The sequence below is a fragment of the Lathyrus oleraceus genome, chromosome 2 (genome assembly GCF_024323335.1).
Source record: "Lathyrus oleraceus cultivar Zhongwan6 chromosome 2, CAAS_Psat_ZW6_1.0, whole genome shotgun sequence".
NCBI classification, from domain to species: Eukaryota; Viridiplantae; Streptophyta; class Magnoliopsida; order Fabales; family Fabaceae; genus Lathyrus; species Lathyrus oleraceus.
The window spans coordinates 469097932-469118137 of record NC_066580.1 but is presented as its reverse complement, the minus strand read 5'-3'; the positions used below and the strand labels follow the sequence as shown (position 1 = coordinate 469118137).

Below are 20206 nucleotides of genomic sequence, written 5' to 3'. Positions count from 1 at the left end.
ATTGAACTTTGGTGTCAAGAAAGAAGAGGTTAAAGATATGATAAAAATTTACTTAGATTATTTAAACTAGGTGTGTTCTTATTTGGATTTTTATGATGTTTAATGTTTCTTTGTTGTTTCTATTGCACTGTTAAAGAATTGTACTGCTATGTTTCTTTATGATTGTGATGTTTAATGTTTATTTTTCTAATCATCTTCTATTGGTTTTTTGGAGTAATGTCATTGTCTATTTTATTTTTCATTTGTTAAAAAATTCTAACGTGCAGTACCAGTGCCATCAGTAAGGAACTAACATGCATTCTTCATGAAACTAACTAGTAAGTCTAATGTAAACTAACTAGCATTCTTCATATTTTCTTCTTATTGTAATGTACAGTACCAATAATATGAAATAGGTAGTACAACACATAAACTAATAAGTCTAATGTAACTAACTAGCATTCTTCATATTTCCTTCTCTATGTAAATTCCATGATCTAGAACCAACCTCCTGAAAAATGAATAAATCAAATTTGACAAAAATTAGCGTACACTATTTTATTTAAAAATTTATAGAAAATACGATTATATAAACCAACAAGTTCGTACCTTAATTATCATTGTTTAAATATTGAAAAGTATTTTCAACTAACTCTCGGTCACATTTTAGTTGCGTAGGTAGTATGCCTCGATTAAGCAACACTTCTTTCTTCATATGGGGAATTCGGTAATTATTAGATCCTTTAATTTTCATGATTTCAATCATACAAGATTGAAGTGTGAGAAAATTTTTGTCAGATTGTTTGCTAGAAAAATTATCATATGAGTTTTGCACAACTTCAATGAGTTCATCAACTGATTTTGAAACTTCCTTTTGTTGTAATGATTGAATGACATTGAAAAAACCCAGATCTAAAACATTTAAATCAGGAGAATTCGGTGGTTGACAAGATAAACGGATGTCAAATCCTCCTTCAGAAGCTGCTTTACGAAATTCTTCATCGTCAATAGAAACATGACACGGAGCATTATCTTGTTGTATATAAATTGTTTCCATTGCATGTTCTCTCGGCCATTTTTCTTTAATTGCAGGTAACACTTTATTGATTAGAAAATTTCGACTAACTTCTTTAGTGATAGAAGTAATCGGTTTAGTTTCAAGTGTACCCGAAGCTCTATTGATACTTGACCTTTTTGCTGCAACTTTTTGAACAAGAGGAAAGACGCCAATTTTTCCCGAAAATATCTCCTTATCACCGTCATCGAATCTAGGCCTAGCGACTGCTACTAAAAACATGACTTTTCCAATAAAATTTTTATTTTTGCATGTGCGATATGGCTCATTCTCATTTTCAAGAAGGTAGTAGTTAGCTGATTTTTTGGTCATGTAGAACCATTTTTCATCTATGTGGACGATATTATGCATAGACTTAAACTCCGGATCATGAGGAAGACTAGTTTCTTCAAGCATGGACAAGCAAAATCTAAGACGATCTTTCATATTGCTATCTTTCATTTGTGGCTTTAGAGCATTTGAATGCCGACGCAAAGTCCCATCCTTTACAAACTTAAACAATGCTGTTTTGCTAATGCCCAAGGCAAATGCGAGGCTCTGAAGAGTGCTACGTTTAGCTAACGAAATATCCCGCACTTTTTCAATATCTACCGCAACTCTTTTCCGACCACAATTTTTTGTTCTTTTATGAGACGCATCACCTGTTTGAGATACTTGCTTCCAAATTCGATAAATAACATCGATGGATACCGAGTATTTGGATGCCAACCATATAACAGTTCCGGATTTTAGTTTTCCACCACAACTATTCTTTATCAATAATTGAGCAATTATTTTCCGTTGATCATTGTTTATAAATGATCTTTTTTCCCTAAAAGTTTCAGGTTCATGTTGAACCATTGTGGACACTGCATGAAAAAATTGAAAATAATTAAGAAACAAGTATATGCTGCTACGCTGCTACTGTCTCATGTTTGTTACTACATGTTCTTATTGGCAAACAAAATATGGCTCTGTAATGAATAGAAAACAAATGATGACACTCCATTTATATTAATTTATGCATGTCTCATGTTTGTTGCTAATGCATGACTCATGCATGTTTTATATTTATAAACAAAATATGGCAATGTAGTAATGAATAGAAAACAAAAAGTAATGATATGATATGAAAAAAAGATGACACTGTAATGATATGAACAAACAAAAATATAATGATATGATAAAAAATCTTACTAGCTGCAATACTTTCAGTTTCTCCATCACTTTCATATTGATTAAATTCAGTCTCCTCTCCATCTTCTTCATTTGGAATAAATTCACTCTCTGCAATTTTATAAAACAGTATTAAAAGTGAAAAAAATTAATTAAGTTGTTCAAAAATTATCTAACATAAAAGTATTAGAGCATATTACCTTCTTCCATGACATGAACTTCATTTGAATATAAAGCATCAACATCAATGTCCTCATTAATATTAAAAATACCATGTTCAAAATCATTTTCACAATTGAACATATTAGCTTCTTCCATGTATTCTTCATTTGATGAACTACCATGTAGGTCCTTAAAAGACAAGTTAAAATTACTTGAAGAAGGATCATTTAGATTAATGGATGGTGCTATGTTGCATTCCATCATTTCATGATCAATATATGGAGTGTTTAGATCAATATTAAGAGGCATTTTTATGAGAACCAAAAGATAATGATACAGGAAATGTAAAATTTTGGCTATGAAAATGAGAACCAAAAGCTTTAGTATTTATAGAACTCACTATGAAAATGTTAAATTTCTACAGGGCGGGACCATGGAAATTTAGGCGGGTAGAGAATACAGTAAATGGACTAAGAAGTGTTGTTTTTAGGCGGGACAAATTTCTACAGGAAATTTTAGTAAGAGTAAGTGGAATATATAACCACTAAATGACTAACCATTAAATGGTATTAATAAAAATTGACTAACCATTAAATGGTTATAATAAAAATATTAATTTATTTCTAAATTAATAAATAAGGGTAAATATGGAAAAAATGTATATTTTCCATTACTTAAATGAATATATAGCCACTTTCTTAAAGGGTGAGCTTTTTTTTTTTGCTTACATATGAGACCGGAGGGAGTAATATTGTTACCTTAATAATATCAAAAAAATAATTAAAAAAAGTAAATTAATAATAATAGTAATAATAATAGTAGTAGTAATAATAATAATAAAATACCCACCTACCTATCTAATTTATAAAAATAAAAATCAGTAAAACTCTGCCCATACCGAATATTTTAATATATCCGGTATTCAAATTGAGAATGTTATTGGATTTCTTAAATATTAATACAAATTATAGTGAAATGTATCCAAATAATTGATTTATTTTGAATTTTTCTAAAAATACTGTAAAAACACAATATTTTTGTACCGACATTTTAGTAAATGCAGTAAAACTTCACGAGCTATTAAAAAATATGGTATATTGGAAAAAAAATTCGATAAAAACTCAAATGATAGGCAAATATAATTTTTTGTAAAAATCTGATATGAATAACTAAATATTCGAACAAACACCATTTTAAAAAAAAATCTAAAATAAGTTGATTCTATTGGTTTAGAGATATATGATCAAATTGTAGAGGGTGTGGAGGTGTCAGGTCTAATATTTAAAGTGCCAAGTAAAATTCTTAAACTATAATAGTGGGTGAAAAAATAGTTTGTATTTGGGTGACCTGTCTAACCACTTGAGATAAGGCCCAATATCATAGAAATATAACTTAAGAAGACCTCTTAAAAAATAAGAGACAGATTGAGAAATCTTGATAAAGAAGATAAATGAGCAATGTTTTTAACTCAAAAAGTGATAGCTGGGGAGTTCCTAACTTGTTTCCTTCTTGATGAGAAGTAGTGATCAATGATTGTTGTAAGTACACACATGATGATTGTTTCTTTATGAAAAGCTATTTATATTGAATGATAATGGAACGAAAACGAACCTTTAGATTGTCTAGAGCTTGTAAGCAAATAATAATTCTGAACATATATGTGATTAGATAGAAATGATTGATGAATTGCATTTGATATTTAGTGTACGTTTCCTTTAGTCTCTGAAAGAGAAGAAAACAATTTTAGAAATATAAAATGATTTTAAGATATTTATTTTTTTTAAAATAAAATTGATTTTGTCCCTAAAACTAATTCTATTTAAAATTAGAATTTGTCATTTTTCAATTTAAATATAATTTTTATATTGAAATTTTTCATTCAATTCACTTTTATATTAATTTATTTAAATATAAATCGTTTTATCTTTAATTTATTTTTAATTAAAAATTAATTTTGTTTAAATCAACTATTTTCGCCACTGAGCCAAACACTTGCTATTGAAATAGCATTAATTTGATCTTTAGATAAAGTAATCATTATTCAAACTTTAACTTTTTTTCTATAAATTATTAGAATTATTATTTCCTCTAAAAATTTGAGAGTTGGCACAATTTTTCTTCTTCAAAAAGTAAAGTGCTAGATGATAATTTTAATTTAACATTATTAATAAAAAATTGTGTAAATTTGTATATAACTATTGTTGAGGTTGTTGTAAAAATGTTAATAGAATAATTTAAAACACTTAAAAAAATATTCATAATTTATATACTAAGAGATTTATATATGAAAACAAAGAATAATGACAATCAAAATAATTAATATAAAGTAATATAATAATTTATAAAAATGAAAATAAATCTATAATAATTTAGAAAAAAAAAGTAAAAGACAAAAAACACAATAATTTATTTATCTAATTCGATCAAATAATCTACTCTTTACAATTCTTTGACTCACTATATTTTTAATTTTTTTTACAAAAAAATTACAATATAATAGTTATCAAAGTTTTAAAAAAAATCCGATTTTCTACTCGAGTGACTCTCGATCTATCAAAATATTTATATATGAATCACGCAAATATAATACATTTAAAAATATTTTTTAAATTTCAAGAATATGATCATATAAATTTATACTCCTACATCTCTAAATTTTCCATAGAATTGTAAGCTCCTCCCTTTTTCTTTTAGACTATATTATGCCTCATCCACAAAGAAAATAGACCCATACACGAGAAAACTATAAGAGTTTGAAGTGGGGTATGCATAAGGCGACTAAGAGTTGGCCACCTCGACTTTTGAGCCATATACAAAATTTCACTTCATTTCTTTTGTAGATAATTTTGTGAGACAAAAAAAAAGGCATTTTTAGGAAAGTTAAAGGCTAAGGGCTAAGCATTTTGGGAGAGATTGTTTGGATTAAGAAACGCATTATAAACATCTTTGTTAGTGAGATTTTACTAGAGGAAAAATCTAAAAAAAATCTTTTGTTTTCTCTTAGGATCTTCTTGTGAGTTTAATGAAAAAGGTAAAGGAGTAAAAAGGATTGTTATTGTAACTTATTTTTAACTCTTGTACAGACTCATTTATAATAAATTGGAGAATTGTTCTCTCCTCCAAATTAAGATATTTTTGGATCAAACCATGTAAACAAACATCAGTGGGCAAGATTCTCTTCTTCCTTTATCTTATGCTTTAATTTGTTGTGAAATTTCTCTCCACAATGGTTATTAATATTGCTTAAAGATTTTTTTTCTTCTATTTTTTATTGTTATTTTCTCCATTATTTTACTTGTTTGCTTAAGGTTTCAATTTACCAACAAGCGACATCCACTGTCAGGAAATAAGAATAAATCTTCAAGTGAGCATCATGAGTACTAAATGGGTCATTGATAAGTTTTTCAAAGATGTCATTTTTCGATTGTGGAAGTTAAAGATGGAAGAAATTTTAATCCAAAAAAGTGTGATGATATGTTGAGAAGTGTGGCATTTATGCCAACATACATAGTACAAGTAAAGAAGACGAAAATGATAGATGAGGCAAATGGTGATACTATTCTAGGTCTTGGAGATAATATATTGAGGGGAGTAAAATAGAGAAAATTGTGGAAAAAGTGTGGGTGAAGTTCAAATCGTTGTATATGACCAAGCCATAGGCTCATAGATACTCTAATAATTTAAGTTGGTAGAGTCAAAGTCCATTGTGAAAAAATTGACATATTTCAAAAAAAAATCCATTGATGACTTGAAAAATATTAAGTTAATGTCTGATGATAAGAACAAGTAACTACTATTATTGAGTTTATTGTCTAGATCCTTTGAGTATTTTAAGTGTGTTATTATTTATTATAATGAAGACATTATCACCATTGGATGAAGTCAACTCGTCTATTGGAACTAATGAGTTAACCAAAATGAAGGAAACTAATGATAGTGATACTGATAAAAGCTTGAATGTTTCGGGGGTAGAAGGAGAGTAGATAAATCCATAAAGAGAAGTAATCTAACTCAAAATACAACGAGTCAATGGGTAGTTACAAGTATAAGTGCTTCAATTTTCACATGATCGATCACTTAGAGAATGATTGTCCATACAAGGGTTGAAATGATGGCTTTTTAATATTATAGTTATCTCATATAAAGGTTATAAGAGTGTGGTTGAACTAGTGGTGAGTAGTGGGGAAACCAAAAAGTTTATTAGTCATGAACTATAGATGTTTTTATCACATGTGTCAAAAGGAGGATTACATTGAGACCCTGGAGCTAAAATAAGGCAGAGTTGTCTTCCTTAATAATGATAAAGCTTGCAAGGTCCAATGTATGTGTTTTATTTGTCTCAAAGTGTTTGATAATTGTGAACTTCTTCTACATAATTAGAGGTATGTTCCTGAACTTAGGAAAATTTTACATTCTATAAACATGTTTAATGCATTAAGTTATTGTTAACATGGCATGCTAAGAAATTTTTGATGTGTTATTCCACTTGAGAACCAGAAATGGATGCAGTTGGAAAACTGATGATCTTGAACGACGACTATGGTCTCCTCTATAGTGGCGCGCGATGGACCTGTATGGTTAGCACTCCAATGTCCAAGTCATTTCAAGATTCAATATGAGAGTAGTGAAAATTTGAGATCATAGATTGCACATTGCTCTTATTGTGTGAACTATTTTTATATTTTAGGTCAAGTGAAGTGGATTTGAGATGGATTGAGCCTTAGTCTTTTGGTCATTTGGCTGGTCCAGAACAGTTTCCCCAAGGCTTTGTCGGACACTAAAGAAGCTAGGGGAAACCTTAATTAGTGATGACCAACCTCCAAGAAGTCCGATGCGAAATGAAGCCTAAATAGTTGGAATAATTTGAAAAATTAGTGGGCAAGAGGCGCATTAAATGTGGTCCCATCATTAAGATGCTTCATTGCCCTATTTTGACACGTACAATGACGTTATCAGCTAAGGCATGGTGCAGTTTACAGAGTACTTGAGTGTACTTGAGTTGGCTTGTACGCATGAGTGGAAATTTAGTTGTTGATCTTGTGATTTCTTTCTCTAGTTGGTATGAACCCTTTAGCCATTGTTGCTTATAAATATGTTGAATTGAGTATTTTGAAGTTTTTCCAACCTTTGATTTTCAAACTTACAGATACTCTCCCATAAGGTTCTTTTGTTTCCTTTTCTTTTAGAGTACTATTAGAAGCAACTTTAGTGCCTTGCTTAAAGCTTTTACCTTTCTCCATCTTCTCTTGTTTCATCAACCTCACACAACCAGGTACCATCATGGCTCAAGCATTTACGTTCATCATTTCCTATTTTTGAATCCGGATGAGTGATTATATGATTGACCAAGTGAGCGATTGTGAAGTTGAAACTTCATTTGTCTCTGTAACAGGGAGGTCCCCTAATTATCATTTCCTTCATCTTAATAGAAATCACTTATAATCGGAAATTGTAACGCCTCTGACTGCTTTTAGGATTACCGACTGACCCCAAAAACCAACACATGTCTTTTCAACATGTTTTGTCCTTACTCACACGCTTTCCGAGAAACTTCCCAGAAGGCCACCCATTCAAAATACTAATACAAGTCAAGCACACTTAACTATGGAGTTCTTATTTGCTAGGATACCGAGAAGAAGATACATTGTGTTGGTATAGGTAGTACCAATCAATCCTTATAAGCCTTTTTTCAATCATGTAGTCTCATACATACACATTCTCGAGATCCTCTCATTCTGATGTGAATTTGGGTGATCACTCTCCGCCCTCTTCAGCCTCGGGTGTTACAGAAATCATATCCCTTTCTGATGATTCTGACTCATAAAAGGTATCTGATAAATTTTAGAAGAAGAAACTTCTTCATCTGGCTCATTAGATTCACTTAAATCAAACAATGGCAGAGGGATTAAAAGCGCATAGGTCCATATGCTCCCTGCATCTTAACTGAAGAGGAAATACAAGACAATTTTCAAAGTAGAAAACACGCTAGAAATTATATTCATCCGCACTTGAAGATCGATGGTTGTGAGCATAGTAATGCCAATGTGAAAGCCCATTTGGATCTTTGATGAATAGAATGCAGTGGAGTATGACTTGGTGTACACAAGGATAGCGGGAACTTCATTGACTCTAAACACTGAGGTTGATATAGATGTGGCTGGCATTATGGACGACAATCTTCTAGAATGGTTAGTCCTTCTAGTGGAGCTGGGAAAAAGGCTATGTAGTTCTTTTGACGAATGTGTGATCCTGTTCTATGAATGCTTCTTCACGAGAATAGGACTCTGATATCCCTTTTCTGACTTTGAGGTAGTCATTTTGAAATATCTAAAAGTTACTCCTTCCTAACTTCACGTGGGGTCCTAGTCGTATATGAGTTTTTTAGTTGGGTGTCGAGTACAAACTTTGGAAGCCTTACCTTAGATTATTTTTTTAATTTTCCATCTGAGGTGTACTTTTCAAGATAAATTCCGTAATCAGGGGCTTATTTTCCTTCATCTGATCGATCCTTGGTTCGACCCCTTTGTTCTGGACCGGGACGACTTCCTATGGCGCTCTTGCTAGTAAAACCCCTCACACTCGTGGCTCATCTCATTTTCTACTATCTCCCCACCGATTCTCCTATCTTCTGTCGGATCCTCTATCTGAAGTGTTAGCCTAAGATCCACTTTAATTGGGACTCTCACTCCTATTGTACCAAGTCGGGCCCTCTTTCTCTGAATGAGGTGACGATGAATAAGAAAATGCAATCTTGTTTTCAGGGACTTAGCTATGAGGAAGGGTTCGACCCTGGAAAGGTGCCTCCTACTGAGGTGAGGAAAATATGGGTTTACACTCATGTTATCTTAAATGCAGTTGGCTAGTAGGAGAAGAGGAAGATATTTTGTGAGAGTGGAGTCTTCGTGCTTTTTTAACACGCGTGATTGCATTTTGCAGATAGCATGGAAAAGGTGAAAAAATTGAAGTTGCTTTACGGTCTTGTAGATGGTCATGGTATTCGATTCATGGTGATTACTAGGACTACCACTTCCGCGTCTACCTCTCAGGAAGCCACTGTTCCTTCTCCAATCCCTTCTCCTACCCGACAATAGAGACATTTGCTTCTACTCGCGGGGTCGATCTAATTGTGGATGCTACAACCACTTTAACTGTGGAGGAGTCAATTATGTCTCTAATTTCAACAAATAGTGTTTGGGATGAAGATCAACAATCCCCCCGGGAAGAGGGTTCTCCAAAACAAACTCATTTCTTCGAGGGTGGTGCTTATCCCCAATGTAAATCCCTTCATGAAGATACCAAATATCTTCTCTCCCCAACTTTCTATGACTCTTAAGGAGGTTGTTGTTATTGTCTTGAAGTCAGATTTATCCTTCATTCAGAATCTCCCTGAGGGGGAGAAGATGGAATTGGCCTCTGAGCTTGCTCATAGTATGTTCAAGGTTGCTTCTATATTCTCCCTTTTCTCTACTAGTAGGGAAGATGTCTTAGCCCTAGGTAATCCCACCAAGGAAAAAGATATTTGGAAAGGGAAAAGTAAAACTATGAAGCTAATGTGCTATTCTCTCCAGAAAGAGTTTCTTCCATGTATGAGGAGGTTAAAGTTGTCAAATATTTGTAGGAGGAGACAAAAATTCATGGCTCTCATTCCACTTTGGCTTATCAGTTGACTAAGCTAAAATACGCTCTCAATAAGGCAGATAAGCGGTATCATAACGCTTATGATTCTGTTATGGAGAAAACATGTCAAGTGGATGAGCATTGGAAATACCTTCTTCAGGAGACCAAGGATCATGTGGAGACCTTGAAAGATCTCCAAGATGAGGTGGCTGGTCTGAAGCAGGAGCTCCGTGATTCTCTTAAGTGGACGATATAGGTTTTGCTCAGAGTTTGTGATCGGGTTTTGGAACAAACGAAGAATTTGTGTCCTGATGCCATAATTTCGGCCGAGATGCTAGACATGTTTCAGTCTACTTGTGGGGTGACAGAACGGTGATCCTATTACATCAGATCTAGGAGCTTCGGCTTGATTTTTACTTTTCCATGTATTATTTAGTTTCTTGTATTAGTACATTGATTTGAGCATCGAGCGAGATTCTTGTGATCTCTGTGATGAGGCATGGGATCAATGAAATCAGTGTAGTATGGTCATATCTTTGTATTATGCTCCGTGTCATATAAGATTGTTCCTCGGTCAAGGGTAGGATCATCATCCCTGTAACCCAGGATTAACTTAGATTGAGGTGGATGTCTCTAGGATCCACGACCTACACCCTTGGATTGGCTAGATCTGAAGGGGGTGTGCCAGTTACGCAAAAATAACTTCATTATGCGTCGAATGAGAAGTCAAGTGAGGTATATAGTTAAGCCATATCATAATATCCTAAATGCGTTAAGTCTGGATTAGATATGCAATGAGGCATGGAATGCACTTAATTCGTATCAGAATCACATAATTGTGTTAAGTATGTATCAGATACACATTCATGCAAATAATGCATTTAAAATGTATCAAAATCAAAAAAATGTGTTAAGTCTATATTGGATATGTAATGAGGGATGGAATGCGCTTACAGCGTATAATAATCTTAGAAATGTATTAAGTTTGTATCAGCTACGCATTCATGCATTTCATCCTTGTCACCACTGTCTTAAGCACTCTAGAAAAAAAGAGACAAAGAAGAAAACAATACAGGAATAAAAAGAATGTGTGTGTATGTGTGTGTGTGTGTGTCTGTGTGTGTGTGTGTATGTGTGCGTGTGTGTGTGTGTGTATTTTCATATTAACATTGAATTGAATTTGTTACAAAGAAATAATGAAATAGCTCAGTAGATAAACCTTCAAAGGCATCTCCGTTATGGTCAGACATTTCCTTGAGTCTTTAGTGGTTTTCCTTTCTAGGGTCTCTATGATAAGTGTAATTTCTCGCGCGTCTCAATTGGTTGGATGGGATACCGTGGTACCCCGCTTTGTATCTGTCTGTCGATGCATAGTCATATGGTCGACTTCTTCGGGGTCTTAGCTTTAGAATGATTTTTGGGGTCTTAGAGCCTCGTGATAGATAGCTGACGGTGTGTCTATGGGAAATCCAGTTGGTGGTTAGCTTTCTCGGGATGCAAGAAATTTTCAAATGGAGGTGAAGCTCCTTGGGATGATAACTCTCTAACCTTCATGAGTGGAGCTCAACCTGCTCTTATCATCTGGTGATATTCTTGAAGGACGACAATGTCTGATGATTTCTCGGCAAGTGTACTAATAGTGTCACAGTAATAAAAGATTGAATCCATAGGAACTGTGTTCGAACAAGCCAACAATTGTGCAATATAAAGGAAAATGGTAAATGGGGGGGAGGGGGGTTCATGTTTTATAATAGAAAACAAATTACGAATTTAAAACAAAAGTATTAAGACAGTTTGGTTGTGTGTTAGAATCCCCTTATCCTCTCTTATTTATGTATGATGCCTTGTATGAATGGTCTAATCCTTATAATTTCATGGTGAACTAACAAAACTGTTATAGTCGATCCCTCGCGAAATAACTCATTAACCACTACTCGAAGCTTTCTATCCCTAGTTCGCCAGCGTAAGCAGAGTTAGACGGTGTACATAACATTAATTCCCTAGGCCACTACTCGGGGTATCCTATCCCCATTCAACCAGCGTAAGTAAAACAGTTACCCTAGGTCTAACATATAGGCTAAGGGTCAGTAATCCCTATGTGTATAATATCATATTAACAGAGTATCTCAAATACAAAGCATTAAGATTAAGAAACAACTTAATAAGATTATTATTCAAAGGATTCATACAAAGTCAAACCAACATACAATGCCAACAACATTGAATAAGGTTCATCATCACACAACTTAACCTCGAGAATCTTAGCTACTCATAGTCAAAATTACAATACCAATTGAATAAAGAAGAATAACATATGAGTTACCTTGAAGGATTAGCCTCCAATGGCTTCCAATGCTCTCAAAATCACTCTTTGATGTTGTAAAATCGTGCTCCTAGTGCCAAATTACATAACCCTTGTGAAAGTGCAAAATTTTCCCTCTTAAAGGTGTAAGAATGGACTAGATCGTGTCAAGAAAAGGCCCAGAAAAGTGACCATCGCGTGCGTGATGCCATGCATCGCATGCACGATGTAGCTTTTAATGCCATATTGCATGCACAATACTGCGGAATGTTGGAAGTGATTATTTCTAAAGCTTCACTCTTTTTTGCTCATTTTTCACTCAAATTTTCACTAAGTCCATAATTTGCACATGTAGCTATTTTTTCCTCATTCTTTGGTCATTCCTTCTCATATTTGCTCGATTTTCACTTATTTTACTCCGATTCTTTGACTAAATATATGCAATGATGGACTGTCATCACAACCCCAAACTTGAATCGTTATTTGTCCTCAAGTAACTCATATGTTACTGCATATTTCAACAAACAACAAGTCGCACAATAACAGTCGAACATCACCAAATTAAAGATTTCTTTTACCTGACCATGTTCTAGCTTCCAACTTCTATGCGGAGAATTTGGAAAACGTCCTCAACATTGACGAGTACTCAACTTGTCTCTCAACTTACTAGAACTCACTCAATGGATAGGGTGATCACTCAATCATAATGCAAAATCAATTAAACTTAGCTTGATTACATTCTTAAAAAGTTCATCAAAGAGATCACAACACACACATTATAGGGTTTTCTAGGTTGTAGCTTGGCTTATGGTAGGGTAGATTATATTTAGGAAAGTCGGGTTAAACCTTTGGAGTTAGGTTCCTAGTTATCCTTCATTCATCATACCTTTTTGTTAGTACTAGATATTTGTGATCCTTCTTACAATGTCATTCTTTTTCTTTTCTTATTCATTCATTTTTCTTGAAGAAATGACTTTTTCCACTTCTTTTTCACAACAATTGTTTTTAAAATTTTTGGATCATATTCTCTAGTAGCCCAACCTCAAACTTAAAATCTTACTCACTTCCAAGAGCAACCACAAACTTAATCTTTTTCATAAACTCAAAGAACAATATTTCTACCTAACTCCAAAGAGATGGTGGAAAGAAAAATTCTTTCAAGTAATATGGTTAAGAATTTAAGGCTACGTCACCGAAAGAAAGGCTTAAGCTCAAAGTGTTTAGCAAAGGATAATCCTACTATTAAAGGGTGGTTTACAAAGGCTCAAAGTTATAAATAAAAAAATTACCTCTGTGTGTGTTGATCAAACTTGGTAACTTAATCAGAAATAAATCATACCAAATAAAAGAATAATGCATGTATACACTCATACAAAATGAAAAGTGAATAATGGAAATATTTGGCTCAAACCTTACTAGATGAGGTATATGTAGGTTGAGTATAAGTCCGTTGATTCTTTTCTCATCATTCGCCTTCAAGTTGCTAGTTGTTATTATGATGATCAAGTTTCCTTTGGATCATTTGTTCAATACTAAAGTGCTAGACTTGCAATATGAAACAAACATAAACAGCTACAAACTTGTTTATTAAAGACAATTGAGATCTTCATGGAAGGGTTATGCTTGAGTAGCTAATTATTCTTTTAGACGGTTGATCGATCTCCAATTCTACTTGTTTTCTGACACTCATTCGACATAAATTCACGAAGTCGGTAACACATTACTTTACCTTTTTATATTATTTTGTTTAGTAAATTAGATGTTTGCATTTCCATTCTGTTTTGATTATTATCTTCGATTTTCGTCAATGTACTCCATTTTATGCCTCCTTTTGGTAGTTTGGCTGGTTTCAGGTGCAAGCAAGAATACCCAAAGACTCGCTAAGGGAATCGGGCATTCCGGGCTCATCGGAGGAAGAATTTTGAAGGTACAGTAGCCTTGACACGGCCACCCGTGTTTCCTGACATGACCCGTATCAGGGGAAGGAAGAAGGAGGAGGCCTAGTAGCTAAACAGGGAGCTGACACGGGTGCCCGTGTCGGCTGACACGACCCGTGTCAGCAACCCTGGCAGGGGTGTGTTGGAGATATTGACAACAGTAAGCTAACATGGCCGTCCATGTTGCCTGACACGGCCAGTGTTGGCTTGGATGCCCCATCTTCTAATTTTCCTAGTTTTTTGGCATTACAGATCCAGAAGGGCATTTTGGACATTTGCTACATCAAATATTTGATCAGTAACTATTTCGGGGACTTTTGGAGACAGAGAATGAAGACTTTTGACACGAAAGAGAATTTGTACGATTGAGATTTGAACGATCAAAAGTTGCGGAGAACGGAGGTCCTTCAAGAGCGGATGCAATTGAAGATCAACGAAATCCTCTTATTCTTGTAATGTCTAAATTATATGTTGTATTTTCTTTGAATAATATGAGTTGCTAAACCCCTCAATGACAGAGGGTGTCCCTGATTTGATCGTGTAATGACTATGAATTTATAATTCCCTCAATATTATGTTTTTTGTCAATTTCATTGTGCAATGTTTTTAATGCTTTCGTTATCAGAAAAATAAGGATTGTTATGTGGTTAACAACTTACGGGATTGCCATTGTTAAGGTTCTTGCACAGCAAAACTGTAGTAGATATCACATAGGACTAGGGATACCCTATGGTTACTGGTTATATCTTGTTATTTCAAAAGACTTGGTTTCCTTATAATCACCTAAGGACTTAGAGATTAGAATGAATGACCAAAGGTTTTCCTCTAAGGTTTTAAGAGGAAAAAATTTTAAGATCTGGTAATTTTATTTTTGAACTGTTTGAGGAGATATACATTTAAGATCATTACAGGAGATATTCATACACCATCCTTGGCATATTATTATAAATTATGTAAAATATTTATTATGTATTACTTCTAATTCCATTAGAGAGTGACTTATTACAAACCTTCAACTATTTGTTTTGTTTAATTGAATCATAATTTAAACTCATATTACTGCGCAGTCCTCGAGATTGATATTTGGGAAACGTCCCTATTATTACTACGTTGGCAAAATAGTACACCTGCTATTTTCCCGATCAAGTTTTTGGCGCCGTTGCCGGGGACGGCCAAATATAAAGCTTAAATTATTTCAATTAAAATTTTGTTGCTTTGCAACTAAAATTTATTCTTCGTTCTTTTAATTATTTATTTCAATCATTATCAACTAATTTAAGTCTGATATTTGTATGTGAGGTAAGGCCTCAGTTGATTTTCCTTTTGACGCAGAAATCGAAAGAACTTTACGGGCAAGACTCAGACAAACTCGATTGGCAAGACTGGAATCAGAAGAAGAACAACCTTCCATTCATTCAGGTTCAGATTCAGGTTCGGAGAGAGAGATCTAAATAATGGTGGAGAACCCACCACCACCAGAAAGACTGTTGGGTGTCTATAGAGGCGCAAATGCACCAACCGACAGATTAACAATTGTCAACCAACCAATGAATGTGGCTAATTTCCAGTTACATCCTAGTACTATTAATCAACTTGAAAGAAAGAATTTCACTGGAAAGGTAAATGAAGATGCAAGCAAGCATTTATAGAGGTTTCTGACCATGAGCAACACTCTAAAAATTGATGGTCACACCGAGGAAGCTAAGAAGTTGAGAATGTTCCCGTTCATCTTAGCGGAAGAAGCCGAAGAATGGTTCTATTCTCTTCCAGCTGGTAGCATTACATATTGGGAAGAGATGGAAAAATCCTTTCTGAATGAGTATTTTCAAGCGTCGCTTTTCTGAGGAAGAGGTATGAAATTCTAAATTTTAAGCAGAAGGGCGGGGAATCCTTGGGAGACGCCTACAAGAGATTCAAAAGAGTCCTGATAGCCTGTCTAACTCATAATATGGATCCAATAGAATAAATGCAGATGTTTGTGAATGGTCTCAAAATAAAGATCAAACAGTTGATTGATACCATATTTGGTGGTTTTACCAATTTCTCAATAGCCACCGGTATCAAAAAGATCATTGAAGCTGTTGATTCTAAGTGTTGGCAACAATTTTGGTAAAACAAAGAGTGTTCACAAGATGTCATATGTGATGTCTTAACATGAGATATCCTATGTACCTGCTGGAGTTCAAGAACATGTGCATGCAGGATTGTTTCAGAATGCCACATACAATGGCAAGGCTTCTGATATTGGATGTACCTGCTGGAGCTTAAATGAAAGACATGTTCATGCAGGATTGTTTCAAATGACATACACAATGTCATGGCATCTGATATGGCTGTACCTGCTAAAAAGCTATAAAAGGAATTATTGGAGCATGCAGGATTTTTCCAGGATGTCAGACCCGATGTCATGACATCCTGTACACAGAATATTCAGTATGAATGTCTGGTGTTTTGTGATTGCACAATTAATGGCAATCTTTGGATGATTGAAGATATGGCTAGCTGGCGCATTCAATCATGGATTACAACCAGATTTATTTATTTTCCAAGGAGATCTAAACAGCTGTTATAAAAAGATTTGATTGGAAAATAGATTTAGGGTTTTCAAGATGTCCAAGCCTAGCTGAGAGCTTCTATAAAAAGGGACTTAGAAAACCTGTTTGAATACACAACCAAGACTGAGCGAAATACAGAGAGAGAGCTAGGGTTTGTGTCTGTTTAGTCGTAAGACTTGTAGGTCATTCAAGTCATCCATTGATGATTGAATTGGACTAATTTGTGGTTGTAATTTGTCACTCTAAAGCTGTTAAGCAATAGTGTGTGTCTTCTTGATCAAATCTTTGAAGCAAGATCAAGAGTGTGTCTTCTTGATTGAAACTGTGAAGTAAAATCAAGAATGTGTAATTGAAAAGTATTTTCTTTTCACAAGGGATTGTTGTTTAAGATCACTGGTGTGTGATTGTAAAGGAAGTGAGTGGGTTCTCATATCTAAGAGTGCTTAGGTAGAAGTTGCACGGGTAGAGATTAGGTGAGAAAGACTGTAACTTGTTGAAGTGTACGGATAGTCTTTAATCTAATTCTATTTTAGTGAATTTCCTTCCTGGCTTGGTAGCCCCCAGACGTAGGTGAGTTGCACCGAACTGGGTTAACAATTGCTTGTGTTATTTGCTTTACCATTCTGTTTATTTATCCATTGTGTGTTGACAGATATCAGTGTCGTAACATTACCTTCGACATCTTATATCTGATACCAGAATTTCAATTGGTATCAGAGCAGGCATCCTGCTCTGGTTCTGGGTGAGATCTAGGGGCAATACTTTCTGGTACAATGGAGAGGGATGGAGGATCTGTTCATAGGCCACCAATTTTGGATGGTTCTAACTATGACTATTGGAAACCTAGAATGGTAGCCTTTTTAAAATCCCTTGATAACAAGGCTTGGAAAGCTGTCTTGACAGGCTGGGTGCACCCTGTAGTCACTAAAGAAGGAGAAGCCACTACTGAGAAGAAGCCTGAAGAACAATGGTCCAAGGAGGAGGATGATCTTGCTCTTGGAAACTCTAAAGCCTTGAATGCAATATCCAATGGGGTAGACAAGAATATTTTCAGGCTGGTAAATAACTGTGAAGTGGCCAAAGATGCTTGGGACATTCTCAAGACCACTCATGAAGGCACCTCTAGGGTAAAGATGTCTAGACTTCAGCTGCTCACCACCAAATTTGAAAACTTAAGGATGAAAGAAGATGAAAATATTCATGAATTTTACATGAGCATTCTTGAAATTGAAAATGCCTCTGGAGCTTTGGGTGAGAAGATGTCAGATGAAAAGTTAGTAAGAAAAATACTAAGATCACTCCCCAAGAGATTTGCTATGAAAGTCACAGCCATAGAAGAATCTCAAGACATCTCAAATATGAGAGTTGATGAACTAATTGGATCGCTCCAAACATTTGAGATGGGAATATGTGATGGAGCTGAAAAGAAGGCCAAGAGCATAGCATTTATGTCAAACACTGAAGAGGAAGATGAGGAGGGTGGTCAAGATATTGATGGAGATCTGGAAAATGAGATAGCAATGCTGGGAAGACAATTCAACAGACTAATGAGAAAGGTAGATGTGAGAGCAAAGGGCAATGTCAAAAACATCACATCTGACATCAGTAAATCCAACAGCCTTGGCAAGAAAACAAAGTCTGAAGAAAAGCCCAAAGAAGTTCAATGTTATGAGTGTAATGGATATGGTCATATTAAAACTGAATGTGGGACCTACCTCAAGAAACAAAAGAGGAGTCTTGTGGCCTCTTGGTCTGATGGAAGTGAAACTGAAGAAGCTACAAACCATGTGACTGCATTGACAGGAAGATGGGGGTCTGAGGAAGAGTCAATTGATGATGATAGAACCTTTGAAGAGCTGGCCACTACATACAAAGAGTGGTGCCACAGAAGTACAGGAGTGTGCAAACAAGTTGAAAGACAGAAGAAAGTGATAGCTCAGCTGAAAAATGAAAAGGAAGAGTATGTAGAAATCATCTCAAAATTAGAAACTGAAGTTGTAATCTTAAATTCCAAACTAGATGAGATGACTAAGAATGTAAGAATGCTTAACAATGGATCTGCCATCCTAGACAAGATTCTCCAGACTGGCCAAATAACAGGAAACAAATCTGGCATTGGATTCAAGGCTGAGTGCAGTAACACTAGTTGCAAACCAAAATCCAAATCTAAGTGCAGCCATGTTAAAAGCAAACCTGAGATGTCACATCAAATGTCACAACAGCAGAAAGGAAAACATCAAAGATGGAAATGCCAATACTGTGGAAAATTTGGCCACCTGAAGCCCTTCTGCTATAAGCTATATGGTTATCCTGGCCCTGTTCAGTCTCAACATCAATCAAAGTCCAAACATCACAAGATTGGTAACAAAAAGCAATGGATTCTTAAGACAAAGGTCACAAGTCTAATAATCACAATTCCCTCAGAGTCTCAGCCAAAGAAGATTGGTATTTTGACAGTGGTTGCTCCAGACATATGACTGGAAACAAAAATCTGCTGACTGAACTTCATCCTTATGCCATGAGTTATGTTACCTTTGGTGATGGTACAAAAGGTGAAATCAAGGGAATGGGTAAGCTGGATTGTCCTGGAGTTCCTGATCTTGATGATGTCCTACTTGTTAAGGGATTAACTGCTAATCTTATCAGCATTAGTCAACTATGTGATCAAGGTCTGAATGTAAACTTCACAAGAACTGAATGTCTGATTACTAACAAAGAAAATAAAGTAATCATGAAGGGAGTTAGGTCCAAAGACAACTGCTACATTTGGAGCTCTCAAGAAACTGGATACTCTTCAATGTGTACCTTATCCAAAGAAGAAGAAGTAAAAATATGGCATCAAAGATTGGGCCATCTGCACCTGAAAGGTATGAAGAGAATCATATCAGTTGAAGTTGTTAGAGGAATTCCCAACTTAAAAATTGATGAGGAAAAAATCTGTGGAGAATGTCAGATTGGAAAACAAACAAGGATGTCACACTAGAAGCTCAGACATGACACAACTACCAAAGTCCTGGAACTACTTCATATGGACTTGATGGGACCCATGCAAGTAGAAAGCCTTGAGGGGAAGAAATATGCATATGTCGTAGTGGATGATTTCTCCAGATACACCTGGATCAATTTTATAAGAGAAAAATCTAATGTATTTGAAGTCTTTAAGGAGATGTGTCTGAAACTTCAAAGGGAAAAAGAAAGTCCTGTTGTCAAAATTAGAAGTGATCATGGAAAGGAGTTTGAGAACAACAAATTTGCTGAATTCTGCTCTTCAGAAGGAATTCATCATGAGTTCTCATCTCCCATCACTCCCTAGCAAAATGGTGTGGTGGAAAGAAAAAATAGGACTCTGCAAGAATCAGCTAGAGCTATGATTCATGCCAAGAAGTTGCCCTATCATTTTTGGGCTGAAGCCATGAACACAGCC

The 20206-nt window shown here is 34.9% G+C and overlaps 1 protein-coding gene across 1 annotated transcript; it reads right to left on the bottom strand.

Moving 5' to 3' along the window:
• Positions 1 to 430: 430 nt before the first annotated feature.
• LOC127123782 (uncharacterized) lies at positions 431 to 2801 on the bottom strand. Its single transcript, XM_051053970.1, has 4 exons — positions 2410 to 2801; positions 2231 to 2320; positions 815 to 1902; positions 431 to 490 (listed from the first exon to the last, which is right to left on the bottom strand). Exons 1-4 carry the CDS (start codon positions 2678 to 2680, stop codon positions 431 to 433), a joined length of 1509 nt encoding a protein of 502 aa, XP_050909927.1. The 5' UTR covers positions 2681 to 2801.
• Between the last annotated feature and the right edge of the window lie 17405 nt (positions 2802 to 20206).

What these genes read in the sequence shown, in the direction of transcription:
- LOC127123782 (XM_051053970.1), bottom strand. Translation starts at nt 2,680, where the DNA reads ATGCCTCTTAATATTGATCTAAACACTCCATATATTGATCATGAAATG. An exon ending in AGTTCATGTCATGGAAGAAG is followed by an intron (nt 2,321 to 2,409) that starts GTAATATGCTCT and finishes ATAAAATTGCAG; the next exon opens with AGAGTGAATTTATTCCAAAT. An exon ending in AACTGAAAGTATTGCAGCTA is followed by an intron (nt 1,903 to 2,230) that starts GTAAGATTTTTT and finishes TTTTTCATGCAG; the next exon opens with TGTCCACAATGGTTCAACAT.